This window comes from Antechinus flavipes, chromosome 1, assembly GCF_016432865.1.
Source record: "Antechinus flavipes isolate AdamAnt ecotype Samford, QLD, Australia chromosome 1, AdamAnt_v2, whole genome shotgun sequence".
NCBI classification, from domain to species: Eukaryota; Metazoa; Chordata; class Mammalia; order Dasyuromorphia; family Dasyuridae; genus Antechinus; species Antechinus flavipes.
Genome location: NC_067398.1, coordinates 409,052,450 through 409,073,766, shown reverse-complemented (window position 1 = coordinate 409,073,766; position 21,317 = coordinate 409,052,450). Strand labels below are relative to the sequence as shown.

At 31.8% G+C, this 21,317-nt stretch overlaps 1 protein-coding gene across 1 annotated transcript in view; it reads left to right on the top strand.

Moving 5' to 3' along the window:
• The window catches only part of CDH18 (cadherin 18), a 518,729-nt gene that overhangs the window by 197,218 nt on the left and 300,194 nt on the right, over nucleotides 1–21,317 (top strand). The window contains exon 4 of the mRNA XM_051969876.1: nucleotides 15,798–15,917. Coding sequence (XP_051825836.1) covers nucleotides 15,798–15,917 — 120 coding nt within the window. The remainder of the gene's footprint in view (nucleotides 1–15,797; nucleotides 15,918–21,317) is intronic.

Genomic DNA, 21,317 nt, shown 5'->3' with positions numbered 1-21,317 from the left:
AGATGGCTAACAATGAGACTGTCAAAAGAACTTTAAAATCTTCAGCTTTCAGTTCCTGAAAAACCAGCAAGAATCACTGGATTCCCTGAGATGAAAAATTGTTGATGAGACTTTTGCAGTACTTCAGAGCTTACAGGAATTATTAGATTCCTGGCGCATGAACTAATGAACAATGGATTCCTTATGGACTATTTCTAGGACTTATGGACATTTGTAAATTTTCAGGTCGATTTATGTTGTTACATTACTACTAGCCTGTGTTATATTACTATGTGCTTATGTATTTTAAGCAATTGCAAGAATCATTGGATTTCTTGAGATGAAAGATTGTTGATGAGACTTTTGCAGTAGTTAAATTTTCATGTTGATTCATGTTATTTGTTACATTACCACTAGCCTGTGTTATATTGCTGTGTGCTTTTGTAAATTATGTATAATGCCTCCCATATTGATGGATTTGTGTATACCATGTATATCTGTTACAAAGTTCTGGTCCATATTGATGGATTTATGTGTACCCCCTCAGGAACCCCCTATGTTTTAAAACAAAAGAAAGGGGGAGATGTTGGAATCCTTACTAACTGCTAAGTAGTTAGAGTTGATCTAATCTTACAAAAAGATGTTTTGGGCAGAACCTGAAACAAGGTACTAAGTAGAACTACCCATAATCCCTCTCTCTGGAAGGAGCATAAATAGGCCAATGGGCCAGTCGGAGAGTTCTGGAGAGGAAGACGCTACAAGTCGAGATTTCACTGGAATGATATGAAGACTGGAGCTGGCTGGAGGCTGAAGAAAGCAGAGGCAGAGGCTGAAGGACCAGACCTTTGGATTTAAAGACATTTGGAGAGAGCTCTTGGAACCAAGCAGAGAGATAGGCCTCTAAGCTAACTGGGCTAGAAGAAAAAGCTCACCACAATGTATAATATTCAGTAATTTTTCAATAAATTGTGCTTTCCATGACTATTCTATTTATAACACATTTAAATCAGTAATCCATTTTTTTATTCTTTGCTGTTCTACAATATGATATATAGGTAAAAAGTATATTTTAAATTTTTTCTTAGATATACCATTTGGTTGAAATATATTATATTCAATTGCAACTTTGAATAACATGAATTAAAATGCACCCATTGATGATATTCATTGTTCACAATAATTGGGATTTAACTGTACTAGTATCTCTAATGCCTATCACTTAGTAATCACTTAGCTGATTGACACATGATCAAATTATACTACAAGATTCTATAAACAGCTTTTCTTTGTCTATATAAATGCAATGAAAATAACCTAATTTTAACTTAGATACTAGATGTTTCTAATTTCTACTTTTTGTAATTTTCCCTTATTTCCTTCAAATTCAATGTCCACTGATATAAAATTAAATTAATATTTTTATTGTTCAATTTGATTGCTCAATTCTAATATTTAGGAATTAGAGGATTAGATCTCCCTTTATTTCTCCAAATCTCTCCTAATAAAGGATTTTTAAAAGAAAAGATAGAGATAAAGGAAATAAAACTTTAATGTAGGCATTAAAATTTGATACATAAAATTTTTACAATTTGGGGATTCTAAAAGGGTGTAAATAAAAAAGCCTTTTTTTTTCTGAGATATAAATGTGTTATTAATAATTTTACAATTTTGAGTTTTAATGAGTTTTAAAAATGCCTTCTTTTATTTATCTTCTTGTAATCATTGTGTAGATTTTTTCTTCCTTCTGACTTTCTCTTTATATTAATTCATATAACTTTTTGTGTGATTTTTCTGTATTAATAATATTTGTCATTACTTACCGTTTCAATTCATATACCACAAGGTGTTTTTGTTGTTATTGTTGCCATTCTTCAATTAATGGACATCTTTGTTTCAAAGGCCTTGAAAAGTATAAAACATGCTGTGAAAAATACACTATTCTTTCTACTGTCTTTCTTTTTTTCACCATCCTTTTTGGGGTTATATGCCTAACAGTAGGATCTCTGTGTCACAGAGTAAGTGTATTTTAATTATTTTATGTATACATTTCAAATATGGGTCCAGAATAGTTACAACAATGTTCAGCTCAATCCACAATCCATTAGTATACCCAAATTTTCACTACCCATCCAATATTCATTATTCCCAATCTTTGTCATTCCCTCCTTCTTTTGTTGGATAATAGATTAAAAAATAAAAGCTATTGCTGTCATTGTTGAATTTATATTTCTCTTATTGTTAGTGACTTAGGACATTTTTTAAATGTTCTAAACTTAGTATGCCTATCTTCAATAAGAATACCAAGAATATAATTTCACTTTTTTTTTGATAACTCCAAATTATCATTATTAATATCATTGATTTGATCCAGTTGCATATAATCAATATTTATTATTTCTGCAAAGCTATATAATCATAGTTTAAACTGAGAATCACTATTTTTGAATTAAATGATCTTAAAGAGATATAAAATAATGTTTCTCATTTATTAAATTTCAGAAAGAATGGAATTTTATCAAAGGCCTACTGGCAGAAATAATTATTATATATCCATGATTTTTAAAAAATTCTTAATTTTCCATGTGTCTAAAGAGTTATTCTGCCACACTTCCAGTCATTTGTCCCTGACCTAGCATCATTTCTGGGACAACTTTGAAAACTGTATTGTGTTCGAAAATCAAAATTTGTCAGTCCTCTAAGATCTTGATTTCATCTTGACAAAAAATAAGTATCAACTGATACAAAGATACTATGTATGAAATTTTTAGTAAAATAATTTTTGTACTTAGGTAGTCAGCATACATGAACTAATAGGATAAAAGAGTTTCTATGTATGTGATAAAATCCTAAAAAAAGCTTTGGTATCTATCTAATGATGCAGAAGTACTGATTTTATGAAAACTACAAAAATTGAAGCTAAGGACTACTATCACTGATGGAATTGTAAAGTCACAATTGAAGTGTACTTTAATTGAATAGATCTCCTAATTCTCAAGGGTATTTGTCTGTTAAATATGAGTATTCCAATAATCAAAATTGGTCAAAAATTCACAATGGTGTTATATTTTTTTTATTTTTACATGAATAATGATAATTAAATATAATTTTGGACTTTTTATTACTATTAATATTGTTTAAAAAGTTTTGCTTTATCACTATTGTCAAAAATGATCCATATACCCCACAACTCACAAAAATATGAACAAATCTTGTTTAATTTTTGTTCAAAATGAATCAGATGTTCTAAAAAGCATAATTCTAGAATTGTAGTGATAAAAGACATATCAATGATCACCTAGTAAAAACTTCTGCCTGGATATGGATGTTTTTTAAAGCATACTGGACAAGTCATCATTATACTTGTAATGTGAAGAGCCTTCTCCTTCCTTAGGCCACTCATTCTACTTATGAGTAGTTCTAATTATTATGAAGTTTTTCATCCAATACATTCAGTATCTATCTCTCTGAAACTCTATGCTCTGTTTTTAATTATGCCTCCTAGTTTTAAATGGAATGAATTTAATCATTTTTAAAAACAATTATTAATCACTTTCATTTTGAAATTACATTAATTTCTCTCTATTTCTTTTCTCAGAAGGCTATTTCTTGCAACAAAGAATATTTTTTATGAAAAATTAGAAGAATAAGAGGGGGAATCAACAAATGCAATCATTTTAAACATATTTCCATCTTAGTCATGTTGTAAAAGAAAAATCACGATAAAAGGGACAAACCATGAGAAAGAAAAATAAAAACAAAAAAGTGAAAATAGTATATTTGATTTGCATTCAGTCTCCACATTTTTTCCTCTGGATGTAGAAATAATTTTCCATCATAAGTCTGTTGGAATTGTATTGAATTACTGTTTTCCTGAGAAGAATTAAGTCTATCATAACTGATCATCACACAATTTTGCTGTTACCTTGTATAGTGTTCTCCTGGTTCTGCTTATTTGACTCAGCATCCGTTCATTTGCCTGCACATTATTTCTTGTAGAACAATAGTATTCCATTATACCACAATTTATTAACCTTTCCCCAATTGATAGACATTAGGGGAAAGAAAACAATAACAAAAATAACATTAAATGATGAAATTTGGAGAAGAATAGGCACTTGAATAGGGAAGAATTTTGGAAAGAACTTGAGAAGTGAACAGTGCAGATGAAATAAACTACAGAGTCTAAAATAAGAGAAAAATAGAAAATGTAAAACAATGAAATGGAAGAAAACATAAACCTTACAAACATTTACTTCAAATATAAATAGATTAAACTCCTCAGTAAAGTAAATTGGAGAGAAAAACTGGACACAGGAAAAAAAAAAAACTCAACAGTTTGCTATGTACAAAATTAAAAATGAAGTAGAAATTCTGCTACTTTATGTAAAACCTTTTAGTGATATTATTCAAATTCTGGCTGTATCACACTTTGGATCATATATATTCCTCTGGATTCCAAAGATAGGGGGATTGGAGTCCTGCCAGTGTTTGTTTCCTCTTTCTTTTTCTTGAATGGATCTCATTTCCTAGGGCACTCATGGCCCTAGTTCCACTTTCTCTTTAGTTCTAAGCCAGATCCCTCCAATTTATTGAATGGATAGGGCCACTCTTACTGCTTGGAAGAACAATAAATCAATGGGACCATTACAATAAGAGAGAGGACAACCAGACCTTCCTGTTATTCTGTTAGTACTCTTGCTAGCCCATTAAGTGTTTACCATTCACTTTGCTTCCCCATCTGTGCAACTACCAGGCACTGCTATCTGAACTCCCATTTGAAAACCTTTTGTATATGTCTCCTCAGTACTTAGTTTCGTGGTTAGCGTATAGCAAGTACTTTGTAAATGATTTTTATTTATTTATTCACTAATTCACCCAAAACAAGAAAATGTTAATCAGTCTATGATTTTTAGAGAACTGCAACTTATTAAATTAAAAATATTCATAGATGGATTTTGATTGAGGACTATTTTTGTGAGTTAGAGGAGTTTAAAATGAGACCTGATACTTCTCCCAGCTACTTACATTCCTACATTTGCAGTAATGGCCTTTCCAAATGAATGATTATGGATGAAATTAGCATAGATTTAATTTGTTCCTCCCTGCATCTTCTCCTAAAAAAACTCTTTATCTTCCTAAGAATATTTCTGCCCTAAAGTCAAGTTTCTTCCCCAAACAATACAGATTATTGACTTCCTCCCTCATTCTACTATTGGAGGAAAACTCAAACCACCATGTTTTGATTCCCCTGATACTCTGTGACTAACTCTTCCTTACCAATAGCCTTGCCTGGAAGCTTGTAACCTCTCCCTTACCTCCTCCCATTTCTGGAACCATAATCTTTGATCAGGTCAGCTCTATTATTGAGTGTCCCCATTCACTGGCATAGTAATTTTCTGTATTAAAATATTCTACTATATTAAAGAATCATCAACTATATATGCGTTATTTTCCTTCTGTTAAGAATTGGGACAATATTTGCTTTTGTATTTACATCTTCAGCTTTCTCAGCACATCTTATTAAGAAAGTTCTTAGTAAGTTATTTTTAATTCAGTCTTTCACCCTAGAGTGGGAAAAAGAGAAAGTATTTACAAGACTTATGGGTTCAAAAATAAGTTGATGGGTGATGTAAAGGAAAGAACTCTGGGTCTAAAGTTAGGAAAACTTGAATTCAAACCCAGCCTCAAAAACATTTAGTACTTGTGTGATCCTGGGGAAGTCAATTTTTTTTTCATATTCCTCAACCATAAAATAATGTTAACAATAAAACCTACTTCATAGGGTTAGAGTGAGGAACAATTGAGATAATATGTGTAGCATATAGGAAGTACTTAATAAGTGCCCTCCTTTTTTTTACTTACAAATCAAATTCATTTAATATTTTATAGCTAGAAAAAGATGAGAGTGATGTTTTGGTCCTACAAATCTTGTGTTCAGATTGACATGTTAATCCCCAAGATATCTCCCAAACTTCCTATTTTTCTTGAGGCAGTCTTATCTCTGACATGGCTTAGGGATACTTCCTTGCTTTGCAATAATTGATAGGGGTGGGAGGAGAACATTATTTATTATCTCTCCTAACCTAAGTTATTGAGATCTCTGAATATTTATAACTAGTTTAAGATAATGGAAAGCCTTATCTATGATCCCCAAGTTTGCTACTTTTTGACCCAGGTTGATAATTATTCCTGATGTTATAATTATGGAGATAAAAGTCTTGCCTTATTTTAGGAAGGTAAGCCTGAAGATATTATAATATTAAGCCATGGTTATTGCTAAGAAATTTTCTCTAATTTTTTTCACTCTTATCAGATAGAGGACGATGGAATATTTTTGCAAATCCTTTAGATAAAAGTTTTTATAGCTTTCCCCCCTTTGGAATTCTACATATAAAAGTTAATATATTACATTAAAAAGGAAGGAATAAAGTATCAGTATAAAAAGGCTTTGCCTTGGGAAAAAAGGCTTCAGTTATTAGTATAGCCATGCATCAATGTGAATGTATCCATTCTCTAAAATGCAATATTAATTCATTTATATTTATAAAGGTGACTTACAAATTGCAATAATAACATAAACTTATCCTTATGTTCCTCATTAGAAGGGTCATAGCAACCATAAACCATACTGTCACTATCATGGTTGTGATATTTTAATGGATCAATAAACATTTTATTCTCTAATTCTTGCAGTCAGTAGATAGCAGATACTTGCCTAGTAAATCTAAGAAAACATGATTAATGGGGATCTATTTAATTAGAGCCTAGGCATAAGTTTCCTACTCACTGGGAAAACTAGGCTATCCCCAACAGTCTGCATTATTACAGTAAAGTCTAAATAAATGAAGATGTCATAAGCATGTGTGAGAATAGGCTCCTGATACTATGCTGCTTTTCCATTTATCATTCAGTATTTTTAGTATTTTAGTATTTCTCTGACTGCTTCCTGGAATGGCTGCTTATTGGTTAAACTGATTAGGAATTGCTTTGCTATTTTCTGCTTTATCATCCCTACCCCAGTTGATTTTAGGGCAATCCAGGGTAAGTTAGAATGCCCTCTAACCACTGTTTTTTCTCTCAGTCTTGATTCTGTGATTTTCTTATGAATCCTGTGAATTTCCATACTCGTTTAGGTTTTTGTCATTATTGTCTTCATTCAGGTCATCTGATCTTTGATTATTCATTTCTTCTGGCTTGAACATTATAAGTAGCATTCATATATGGCAGAAGAATCTCAAGTTATTAAAGAGCACATAAATACAGGTAAAAATAAAGTCATATGACAAATGAAAGTCATGGTCTGGAATGAAATTAATTTTGCTTCTGTAATTTAAAAAAAAAGTACATTTGCAAAGATGGTTTCTGGTAAGTGCTGAAATAAATGAGTAAACTTAAGTACTACTAAGTCACAACAGTGGATTACATAGATATGCAACAAATGGCATAAATATAGTTGAAGGAAATGAATTACAAGGCACGCTAAGTAATACAACTGTAGAAGACATATTTCTTTCTCAGAGTTAGTCAAATATGATAGTAAAAAGTTTAGTTTTCCTTCATTTTTTAAGGAAATCATAATGTTGGACACACTTTTAGAAAAAGTTGTTCTTGAAAGACTTATGGAGTCTTCTTAATAAAACTATTATAGAACATGCATATTTATTAGCATCAAATGGATCTTTGGAAAATTTAATGCATTAGAAAATAATAAATTAAGCTAAATATAGCATAAATCAATAAAAACAATAATTCAAGGTACATAAATAAGATATGTACCTAAATATAAAATATTATTTAGAATTACATTAAACATTGTATTTTTGAACCTAAGTATTGTTAAATTATGTCATCCTGAGCAAACCATTTTTTTTAATATAACTTTTTATTGACAGTACATATGCATGGGTAATTTTTTACAACATTACCCCTTGCATTCACTTCTGTTCCAATTTTTCCTTCCCTCTTTCCACTCCCTCCCCTGGATGGCAGGCAGTCTTGTACATGTTAAATATGTTATAGTATATCCTAGATACAATATATGTGTGCAGAACTGAACAGTTCTCTTGTTGCACTGGAAGAATTGGATTCAGAAGGTAAAAATACCCTGGGAAGAAAAACAAAAATGCAAATAGTTTACATTCATTTTCCAGTGTTCCTTCTCTGGGTATAGCTGATTCTGTCCACCATTGATCAATTGGATCTTCTCCTTGTCAAAGATATTGACTTCCATCAGAATACATCCTCATACAGTATTGTTGTTGAAGTGTACAATGATCACCTGGTTCTGCTCATTTCACTCACCATCAGTTCATGCAAGTCTTTCCAAGCCTCTCTGTATTCATCCTGCTGGTCATTTCTTATAGAACAATAATATTCCATAACATTCATATACCACAATTTACCCAACCATTCTTCAATTGATGGGCATCCATTCATTTTCCAGTTTCTAGCCACTACGAACAGGGCTGCCACAAACATCTTGGCACATACAGGTCCCTTTCCCTTCTTTAGTATTTCTTTGGAATATAAGCCCAGAAGTAACACTGCTGGATCAAAGGATATGCACAGTTTGATAACTTTTTGGGCATAATTCCAGATTGCTCTCCATAATGGTTGGATTCATTCACAACTCCACCAACAATGCATCAGTGCCCCAGGTTTCCCGCATCCCCTCCAACATTCATCATTATTTTTTCTTGTCATTAGCCAATCTGACAGGTATGTAGTGGTATCTCAGAGTTGTCTTAATTTGCATTTCTCTGATCAATAATGATTTGGAACACTCTTTCATATGAGTGGTAATAGTTTCAATTTCATCATCTGAAAATTGTCTGTTCATATCCTTTGACCATTTATCAATTGGAGAATGGCTTGATTTCTTATAAATTAGAGTCAGTTCCCTATATATTTTGGAAATGAGGTCTTTATCAGAACCTTTAACTGTGAAGATGTTTTCCCAGTTTGTTGCTTCCCTTCTAATCTTGTTTGCATTAGTTTTGTTTGTACAAAGGCTTTTTAATTTGATATAATCAAAATTTTCTATTTTGTGATAAGTAATGGTCTCTAGTTCATCTTTGGTCACAAATTCCTTCCTCCTCCACAAATCTGAGAGGTAAACTATCCTATGTTCCTCTAATTTATTTCTGATCTTTTGACCCATTTTGATCCTATCTTGGTATATGATGTTAAGTGTGGGTCCATGCCTAATTTCTGCTATACTAATTTCCAGTTTTCCCAGCAGTTTTTGTCAAATAATGAATTCTTATCCCAAAAGTTAGGATCTTTGGGTTTGTCAAATACTAGATTGCTATAGTTATTGACTATTTTGTCCTGTGAAGCTAACCTATTCCATTCATCAGCTAATCTATTTCTTAGCCAATACCAAATGGTTTTGGTGATTGCTGCTTTATAATATAGTTTTAGATCAAGTACAGCTAGGCCATCTTCATTTGCTTTTTTTCATTTGTTCCCTTGAAAGTCTTGACCTTTTGTTCTTCCACATGAATTTTGTTGTTATTTTTTGTAAGTCATTAAAATAGTTTCTTGGGAGTCTGATTGGTATAGCACTAAATAAATAGATTAGTTTAGGGAGTATTGTCATCTTTATTATATTTACTCGGCCTGTCCAAGAGCACTTCATATTTTTTCAATTATTTAAATCTGACTTTATTTGTGTGGAAAGTGTTTTGTAATTTTGCTCATATAATTCCTGACTTTCCTTTGTTAGATAGATTCCCAAATATTTTATGCTGCCAACAGTTATTTTGAATGGAATTTCTCTTTGTGTCTCTTGCTGTTCTATTTTGTTAATGATATATAAAAATACTGGGGATTTATGTGAATTTATTTTGTATCCTGCAACTTTGCTAAAGTTGTGAATTGTTTCTAATGGCTTTTTAGTAGAATCTCTGGGATTCTATAAGAATACCATCATATCATCTGCAAAGAATGATAATTTGGTTTCCTCATTACCTATTCTAATTCCTTTAATTTCTTTCTTGACTCTTATTGCCGAGGCTAGCATTTCTAATATAATATGTTTTAAAACAAAAGAAAGGGGGAGAAGCTAGTTGGTCAAAAGCCCCACGTTGGGCGCCAAAATGTTGTGATCTAGTTCAGATGGATCTGAATTTGTCCCTGTTCGGGCGCCAGAATGTGGTGAGCTTTTTCTTCTCAAAACGCAGCCAGGTGATAAAAGTTCAGATCTTTTATTATCTCCAATATAGCCCGGTTAGCTTAGAGGCCTATCTCTCTGCTTGGTTCCAAGAGCTCTTGCCGCTTTGTCCTTTGCTTCTGCCTCTGCTTTCTTCAGCCTCCAGAGCCAGCACCACTCTTCATGTCCTTCCAGTGAAATCTCGACTTGTAGCTTCTTCACTCTAAAGAACTTCCTCTGCCACCAGCCAGCCAAGTGGAAAATATTCTGCCTTGCCTTGGAGAGAAGGCTTCTGGTGTAGCTCCACTGAAATCCGTCAAAGTGTTCTCTGCACCAGAGTCGCTCCTCTCGAGTCCACTGCGATCAGCCAGCCAAGAGGAAAAAATGTATTCTGCCATAGATCCTTCATCGCTGGCCTTTTATCTGACTCTTCTGAGAGAATGGGATTATGGGTTTTCTCCCATAGTGCTCTCTGGCCCAATGAGCTTTAAGGGAGGTGTGGACTCCCTTGAAGTTAAAAAGTGTACTTTGTGAAGCTAGCACACTTGTGGACTCCAATGAGTAAAGGTGTGAACACAAGCCTTGTCTTAATTAGTTCTACTTAGTACCTTGTTTCAGGTTCTGGCCAAAACATCTTCTTGTAATATTAGATCAACTCTAATTAGTTAGCAGTTAGTAAGGATTCCAACAAATATTGAACCAGTTCTACATTCCTGGTATTAATTCTACTTGGTCATAGTGTATTATCCTGGGGATGATTTTCTATAATCTTTTTGCTAATATTTCATTTAAGATTTTAGCATCAATATTCATTAGGGAGATTGGTCTATAATTTTCTTTCTCTGTTTTCAACCTACCTGGTTTAGGTATCAGTACCATGTCTGTGTCATAAAAGGAATTTGGTAGGACTTATGTTATGAGCCAGAACTTGAAACAATGTGTTAACTCATTGAAGTTGATGAAAACAATGCTTGTGTGCTTAAGATTTACACCTTTGGGAGAATTCACACATTAGAGCTCACATCTTTGAGAGTTCATACATTAGCTCACACATTGGAGTTTACAAATTTGGGAGATTCACAAATCAGAAACCCACAATCCCTCTCTCTCAGAGGAGGAGTTAACCTTTGGGTTCACACCTTTAAGAAATCATATATAAGAATGAGCTTCAGTCAGTCAGTTCAGAAGATTGCCAGCTGTTGGAGTTGAGCTAGAGGCAGAAGCTGGCAGAGGCAAAAGACAAGCTGCAAGAGCTTTTGGAACCTAGGAGGGAGAGAGACCTCTTAGAAAACTAATCGGGCCTAAGGAAAGAGACAAGACTTGGAAGGAGAAAATAAATGTTTGGATTTTATCAGCTGGCTGTATTTGAAATGATTATTACTCTGAACTGAACGGAAACTAAGGCTGCCTCCAGAAAACCTCCCCAAGAAACCTGCTCACAAAGAACCATCATATATTATACAAAAGAAGAGAACACCACAGACTTATAGATTATATAGCATTGGAGTTAATTGTTTTTTAAATGTTTGGTAGAATTCACATGTAAATCCATCTGGTCCTGGGGATTTTTTCTTCAGGAGTTGATTAATAGCTTGTTCTATTTCTTTTTCTAAGATGGGACTGTTTAACCAATTTACTTCTTCCTCTGTTAAGCTGAGCAAGCTATATTTTTGAAGGTATTCTTCCATTTCATTTAAGTTATCGAATTTATTGGCATAAAGTTGTGCAAAGTAACTCCTAATTATTGTTCTCATTTCCTCTTCATTACTGGAGAGTTCTTGCTTTTCATTTTTGAGACTAATAATTTGATTTTCCTCTTTCCTTTTTAAAATCAGTTATACTAAGGATTTGTCTGTTTTGTTTTTTTCATAGAACTAACTCTTAGTTTTATTAATTAATTCAATAGTGTTTTTACTTTCAATTTTGTTAATCTCTCCCTTTATTTTTAGAATTTTCAGTTTAGTGTTTGACTAGGGTTTTTAATTTGTTCCTTTTCTAGCATTTTTAGTTGCAACTGGGCAAATCATTTTAATACTCTAAGGCAGGTTATCTCAGAGGGTGTCTAAATTTCCTCCACATTCTAAATTTATGATCCTTAATATGGTCCCTTCAGATTTTCTCAAAAAAAAAAAAAAAAAAAAAAGGTTATTTATGTCAAGTGAATTAGTCAATTAACAATTAGCTTTAGTGTGCAATATGATAGGGATACAAAGAAACATAAAAACAAATAGTGCTTGCAATCAAAGAGATTATTTTCCAGTAGTAGGGACAATATATAAATATACTGAAGATACATGCACTTAAAACACACAGACACAAAACTAGGTAGGCTGCTTGAGGGAGAAAGACACTATTTAAACTGGTGGAGAGGGAGGGGATATTTTTAAAAAATTAAAAGTCTCAGTCAGAATGTGGCATTTTTTGAATTGAGTCTTAAGAACAGATGAGGAAAAAGTTTATTCCAATCATTAAATAGAGTCAATGAAAAGTCATAGAGATGCCACATTTATAGAATATCAGAAATGCCACTTTGATTAGACAAAAGAGTATGTGAAGGGGAATGACATACAATAAGGTGAACAATATAAGATAGGTCCAAGAAATATTGGAGTAGTATAGTTTGTAAGGTTTAAATGAAGAACAAAGAAGTTTTTATTTGATCTTAAAGGTAAAACAATAATACAAGAATTTACAATGTAATAGAGAAATATGGTTCAACTTAAGAAACTCACTTTGGCAACTGTGTGGAATATGGATTTGGGGGACAGGAGATTCTAGAATCAGGGACACCAATTAGAATGATATCATAATATTCTACACAGAAGATAATGGTGCTATGTGAATGAAGGAGTATCATTCAAGAAATAATATGCAAATAGGAATAACAATATTTTGCTATTGATTGGAAATGTAAGATGTAAACAAGGAGTCAAGAAACTACAGAATCAAACCTTTGTAACTAAAAACATTAAATTCCTTTGAATGAAATACAAAAATTTAGAAAATAGTATGTTTAGGGGAAAATAATAAATTCTGGTTTGGACACAATAAGATTGAATTATCTGTGATAAGCCTAGCTTAACAATATTCAGCAAGCAGTTGATGATGCTAATTTTAAGCTCAGAATAGTGCCTAAAACTGAATATAGATATCTGGTGTTGAGATGGGAATCATCTGCATAAAGATTAAAATTAAATCCATGGAGAATTGGTTAAGGTGTAAAAAAATTATTATTGAGTTTAAGTCGAAGTTTGTCTAAGTAAGTTTAATGTGGTTAATGTGTTTTCCTATAATAAAATGAAGAACTGCAAATAAGCTAAATTTATTTCATACTAAACAGTTCAGAACTTGATTTGTGTCAAGCATAAGACCAATGTTTCAGATTCTGCCAATCTTTCCCCTACAACTCAACTTTCACAACAGAGTTGGGTTTTTAAATCAAAAGCTATTGGTGAAAGATCTTTATTAAATATATCGTAGATAATTTTATTTTCCACTCTGAAGCTACAGTTGCCTTCCATGACACACAAAACACATCAAAGATGGTGAAGTAGATAAATAGATAGATAGTCAAGATGATGTGGAGGTGATATTGAAGCAAAGGAAGTAAATGAATGAATGAGAGATGTGCATTATTCATTGACCTTACAAACATATATCTCTTATTTGCTAATTCCATGACTTTGATAATTCTACTTTTTTTTTTCTCTTGGAATGTTCTCTTCTTTGCCCTGCTTTTTATTTCCTGTTAAACTCTCGCTCTCTCTCTTCTGAGTGTTCCCCGACCTATTTCTCCAATCCACTTAATAAGTTGATAATGAATTTTCTACTTTTCTACCTTTAAAACTCATGCAGGATCTTATATCTCTTAAATAATGTGTTAACTATTATTCTGTATTGTCATTATTTGTGCTTCAGTCATTATTGGCCCCAACCGAGTTGTAGATTTTAAGTTCCAAGAATATGTCTTTTATGAATTTTTTGTCAATGTTAGCATAGTGCTGTGGACAACTTAGGGGAAAAAAAAATGTTTGTTTAATTGAATGTATTCCGTGAGACAAATGAAATTCTTTTTTAAAAAATTCATCTGTCATCTTTTATTGTCCACATTTCATTTTCTCTCTGTATTTTTATACAATTATGGGTCATCAAGTCTTAACTATAATAGTATCATATGCTACTTAACTGAGAGTCTGTCCCCCTCCACCCCTTCTTTTGCTTTAAAAGTATTTGTAATAAATATCTTTATGAAACCATATTTTAGGTGAGAAAAATTTGGCCTATCATCTCTTTAGTATGAGATGATCCACTCTTTCAATCTCTAAGAATTCTATATTTTTATTTTATTATTAAAAATATTACAATTAATGAAATGATAATAAAGTGGCATTATGGATTCTCAGGATCAGAAAGACATGTTCAAGTCCCATTTTTTTACACATGTTGTGTCTGTGATGCTTGGCATATCACTTGCCCTCTCAATACCCCAAGTGAATTCTCTGTGATTTTTAAAGAACAAATGCCAATTGATTGAGAGCTTCCTCACCAGGAAAGAGTTCTCTAATCTAATGAAATCTCATATTGTATTCCTGAGCCTTCCTATCTGACAAGAAAAAAAAAAAAAAAAAAGAATGTATTACTTGTAGCTGTGACTTATATATAATCCCCAAGCAATTGTTTTTTAGATTAGGACAATTGAGAGACTGATAGAATTTCAGAATTAGAAAGACCTTAAGGTCATTGAATCCATTCTGTACCTGAACAGGAATCCCTATAAAAACATCCCTGGCAATTGATCATCTGACTTCTAGTCATTCAGGCTTTCACAATCTAGTTATGGAAAACCCATTACTTATAGAAATAGCCTATTCTACTATTTGATGGCTTTAATTGTTAGAAATTTTTTCTTACATAAAACCAAGATATGTTGTTTAATAAAAACAAATCTTGTAATTTAGGCATTATAACATTTTTTCTATCATATTGATGCTTCTTTACTAAAGTTATCTCATTCTCTTGGCAGCAAGTGAGAAAATAACAATAATAAATGACCAGATATCATCATCTTTTGAAGGATTATTATTTTTTAAAGTATTGAATCATAATGCTGACAGATGTTTCATTTTCTTTATTAGTTGATGAAGATGCACACCTAAGTTAGTCTATAGAAAGAATTTGACCTTCAATATAACTAAACTTTATTATTCATTGCTTTTAATAATTAGTTTTAATATGATTGAAAGAAATTATAAATGCTGATGAAAATAAAAATAGACTATGCTTGGACAGAGTTCCCTTCAGCTTTTCATTTTGAATACTATGGTGGCTCTCTTTTAATTTTTAAAGTTTAATAAGTTTAACAATTATGCCTAAATGTTCTTCAGTTGTTTGAATTATATAACTGGACTAATTTTAGGCAGCTCATAGATTTTTCGTTAGCAGTGGGATTATACCTAACAGGGGCATATTCTAAAAGGAAAAAAAGGTTTTGAGAAACATGTATGTGTTTTTTAGTATTTAATTATGACTCTCTAGAGATAACATGTATGTCTAGAAAGAGATTGTAACACATCTCACATAGATGCATATGATATATATATATATATATTTTAAATATTCTGTTTCATATTATTGTCAACTAAACTTTATTTTCTTGAATTTCCAGGTACTTCTGTTCTACAGGTGACAGCTACAGATGCAGATGACCCAACCTATGGAAATAGTGCTAGGGTGGTGTATAGTATTCTTCAAGGACAGCCATACTTCTCTGTTGATCCCAAAACAGGTTGGTCTTCTATCTTCATTATATCCTTTGATCTGGATTAGAAAGAAATGCATTTCTGTTCTTTGAAACCTTCTCCTCTATTAAGCATACCAATCTATTAAGTCCATTATTCAGCCCTAAGCCTCAGATCCAGTGAAAAATGTGAATAGGATTTACTCACAGCATAGAGAGACTCTGGACAGTGTAATTAAGAAAAGCAGAAATTAAGAAACCAGAAACAACATCAATGGTATAGTTCAGAACTTATGCACTAAGACTGGTCTTTCTTCATTCATCTAGTCCAGCCTGTAGAGAAATGATGAACTGATAGGTCCACCAAGAATGAATCATTAAGCTGTGCTTGTTTGTTTTGTTTCTTTTTTTTTTTTTTGGTCACTTTTTCTAATCTTATTGGTGATGTGCAACAACAGGTTGTTTTAACCTTTATTGATCTTATTTTGATATGTAATGGACCACGTCCTAGAATTGTTTTTACTTATATTTTTTTTTCATTCATTAAATATCTATTCATATCTTTTGACCATTTATTGTTTAGGAAATGGCTCTTGTTCTTACATATTCATTAATTATTTATTGTTCAAACATGAATTTTATTGCATTGTCATTTCTAAGTTTGAGATTCTATACTTTCTCTACACTTGACAAAAATTTTGTAGTACTCAAGAGCCGTGAAACTAAGAAGATATGGTTTTATCTTTCATTAGATTAATAGTTAGTTGAATTACTTCAACAATTTAATAGAAATATGAATCTGACTGAAAACTCCCTCATCATGACAACAGCTGACAAGTCTTGTCATATTTGCAATCGATGACACATTTATTTATATGTTATTTATATTATAGCTGGTATATAATATAATTATTAATGATTTTTAGATATAAATGAGTCAGCTAACACATAGTGTTTATTTTTTCAGATTATATGTCTTAATTTTGTTCACTTTGTCTATTTTCATCTAATAATTATATTTTATTTTATAATTATTTTATTTATTTATTGCTGAGGCAATTGGGGTTCAGTGACTTGCCCAGGGTCACACAGTTAGGAAGTGTTAAGTGTCTGAGGCCAGATTTGAACTCAGATCCTCCTTACTTAAGTTCTCTATCCACTGCACCACCTAGCTACCCCAATAATCATATTTTAAAGGCAACTTTGATAAATTTTAAAAATTATTCTTATGAAGAAAAAGAATCTTGAAAATCTAGCTTTCAGTTCCATACAAAGGCCCTCAGTTAGCATTCTCCACTGAATGCTCAAAGTGCCTGCTTACATTTGATTTCTTCTACATAGTATTAAAAAAAAAAAAAAAAAAGATCATCATTGAAAATTGTAGCTCTTCAATCTAGTGTTTGAAAACCCAAAGACCCAGCTTTGGAGATAACTCACTATTTGACAAAAACTGCTGGGAAAATTGGAAACTACTATGGAAGAAATTAGGGCTCAACCCACACCTAACACCACATACCAAGATAAGATCTAGACATAAAGAGTGATATTATAAGCAAATTAGATGAACATAGGATTGTTTACCTCCCAAATCTGTGGAGAAGGAAGGAATTTGTGTCCAAAGAAGAACTGGAACTCATAATTCAACTCCAGATAGGTAATTTTGATTATATTAAATTAAAAAGGTTTTGCATAGATAAAACTAATGCAGGGAAGCAATAAATTGGCAAATCATTTTTTTCATTTAAGGGTTCTGATAAAGGCCTCATTTCTAAAATATATAGAGAATTGACTCAAATTTATAAGAATTCAAGCCATTCTGCAATTGATAAAGGGTCAAAGGATATGAACAGACAATTTTCAGATGAAGAAGTTAAAATGATTTCTAATCATATGAGGTGCTCTAAATCACTATTGATAACAGAAATGCAAATTAAGACAATTCTGAGATGCCACTACATACCTCTCAGATTGGCTAAGATGACAGTAAAAGAAAAGGACAAATGTTGGAGGAGATGTGGGAAAACTGGTACATTAATACAATGTTGGTGGAGTTCTAAAAAACTCCCTTCTGGAGAGCAATTTGGAACTATGTTCAAAAAGTTATCAAACTGTGCATACCCTTTGACCCGGCAGTGTTTCCATTGGGCTTATATCCCAAAAATATCTTAAAGGAAGGAAAGGGACCCACATGTGCAAAAATGTTTGTGACAGCCCTTTTCATAGTGGCTAGAAACTGGAAATTGAGTGGATGCCCATCAATTAGAGAATGGCTGAATAAGTTGTAGTATATGAATGTTATAGAATATTATTGTTCTATAAGAAATCATCAGGAAGATGATTTTAGAGAGGCCTGGAGAGACTTACATGAACTGATGCTAAGTGAAATGAGCAGAATCAGGAGATCATTATACATAGAAACATCAATATTATATGATGATCAATTCTGATGAATGTGACTCTTTCCAACAATAAGATGATTGATGCCAGTTCCAATGATCTTGTAATGAAGAGAGCCATCTACCCCAGAGAAGACTGTGGAAACTGGGGGTGGATCACAACATAACATTCTCACTATTTTTGTTGTTGTTCACTTGCATTTTATTTTCTTAGTATTTTCTTTTATGGACCTGATTTTTGTTGTTCAGCAAGAGAATTGTATAAATATGTCAATACATATTGGATTTAACATATATTCTAACATATTTAACATATATTGGCTTGTTTGCCCTAGGGGAAGGAGTGGGAGAAAGAGGACTAAATCTGAAACACAAGGCTATGCAAGGGTCAATGTTATCAAATTATCCATTCATATGTTTTGAAAATAAAAAGATTTATTTAAAAAAATGAATGAATAAAAAGAGAATTGCAGCTCTTGTTGGCCAATCCTTCCTTATCAGTGAACACCTATTTTAAAAACAATGATTCTCCACTTAATTTAAAATGATATTGTTTCCAATTTGAACAGCACATTTTGAAGATATTTTGGCTTGTCTGCATGTCATTTGAAATGCCAATCTAAATATTCTGAAGCTAATTTTTAACATACTATTTTAAAATGTTTTAAAATATATTATAAAATTTAGGCTTTTCATATAATTTAATTGTAATTTATTTATCTTCATTTCATTATGCTATTTTAAAATTTATTCCCCAAAAATATTCTTTTTCTTTAAAGAGCTGGAAAACATTCCAAAATTACATCAAAAGGAATTATGAAGCATTCTCAATATTGTGTATGTATGAATACACACACACACACACACACACACACACACACATACACACACACATGTGGCCAGCACAATCAAAAGTCTTTTAAAAATGTGTATGGATGTGTGTTGATTTATATATATAAACACCCCCACTCTTTTTTCCACATAAATATTTGTGAGCAAATTTTTCCATCAATGCATAGGAATGATTTCTGTGTAATATACAATCTTTGAGAGTTTCTTATACATAGTGAATTAATTGTTCAAGCCTGCAAAGTCAGTGCATGATTGAGGTTGAACTTGAACCCATTTTTTTCCATCTCTTTCCATTAGATATACTTGATTGCTTCATATATAACCATATGTGTGTTCATATCTTTCTTTTTCTGTAATGTAATGCAACTAACTTGAATATTTATGTAGACTATATGTCTTTGGATTTTGCAGTAGGTAAAAAAGAAAGGCCTTGGTTTCATGAAATTGATTTTAGTACTTAAAAGAACTAGACAATTCCCAAAAGGAAAAATATATATATATATATATATTTTCCCCCTTTATTCAATATTTGTACCCAGTAATAATATTGATTCAATATATAAAATGTGTGGATTCTTGTGAAAATGTCAACAGCTAAGCAGGACAGCCACTTGTGACTCTTAATGAAGGTAGGAAAGATTAAAACATGAAAACAAGTAATTAGAGCTAACAACAACAACAACAACAATGATTAGGTCAAATAAGGTTGAAGAAAATTGAGAGAATTCAGAAACTTGGTCTGATTCCTCAGAATTCAGATGTTCAGAATATGCCAAGTATATCAAGAAAGTCTAAGGATAACAAAAAGGATTTTGATTTCTTTTGTTTGTCATTATGTCTGTTGTTGCAATTGTCTTTAGATTTATTGCAGGAAAGAGTAGGAAAAAAAGAATAGGATTGATGGACATAAGTCTATCAAAAAGATGATTACTCAACAGAGAGTTTTGAAAGGGGACAGGGAACACTGGAAAGAGGGATGAGATTACCAAAGTCAAACTCCACTTATATCACAATGTTTCCTAAGAGTATTAGTGCACTGAGGAGAAAAAAGAAGGCATTTTTTCATCTGCACAAGAGTTCCCCAGTGGCTCTTTTCTCTGTTTTTTAGTGTTTAAGGAGGCTCAGTAGAGATCAAGCTAGTAAATACATTTTGATTTTACTTCATTTATATTTTGGAATGGAATCTTGTAGAAAGAATTGTCAAACCTTCACTTAAAGTATTTTTGAAAAAGCACATCCCTAATTTGTACAATAGATTTCTTATCTTTATTTTGTTCGATTTTTGTGATGACTTTAGCTGGCGATTTTCCAGTAAGAAAATGTTTTCTTTTGAAGGAATAAAATTTCTACTATTGTAAATTATAATTGCAATCTATTCATAGTATTTTTTCCTTCCATTTCTTTATCATGCATCACAAACTGCCTAATTATAGAAGCATTGAAGGTATTGTGAGATAATAACACATTTGCACATTTTAGAAATTATATATTGTTTTTAGTAAGTTTTAATGTGGTGGGAAATCCCAGTATGTGTTCGTAAACACGTATTATATTAAAATAATAAGTAGTTATATATATATATGTTTTTTAATTCACTTAGAATGGTAGCTAATATATTGTAACTAATTAGTAATACAAATCGTTAAACTCCTTTTTCCTTGTGAACTATATGATGTCCTTCATTGTATAAGAAATGTTTGAATACTTAGAATGTGTCAAGCACTTTTTTAAAAATAGTAAAAAAAAAAAGACAAAAATGTAGTCCCAAATCAACTTCTCTCCAAAAACACAAATTTCTTTTTAATTTTTTTTTATTAAAGCTTTTTATTTTCAAAACATATGTATGGGTAATTTTCAACATTCACCCTTACAAAGCCTTGTGTTCCAAAATTTTTCCCTCCTTTTCACCCACCTTCTCCCCTAGATGGCAGTTCTTCTATACATATTTCCATAATTATGTTGCACAAGAAAAATAAGATCCAAAAGGGGAAAAAGATGATAAAGAAAACAAAATGCAAGCAAACAACAATAAAAAGAGTGAAAATACAATGTGGTGATTGACACATAGTCCCCACAGTCCTCTTTCTGGGTGCAGATGACTCTCTTCATCAAAGTCTATTGGAATTGACCTGAATCATCTCATTATTGAAAAGAACCACATCCATCAGAATTGATCATCATATAATCTTGTTATTGCCAT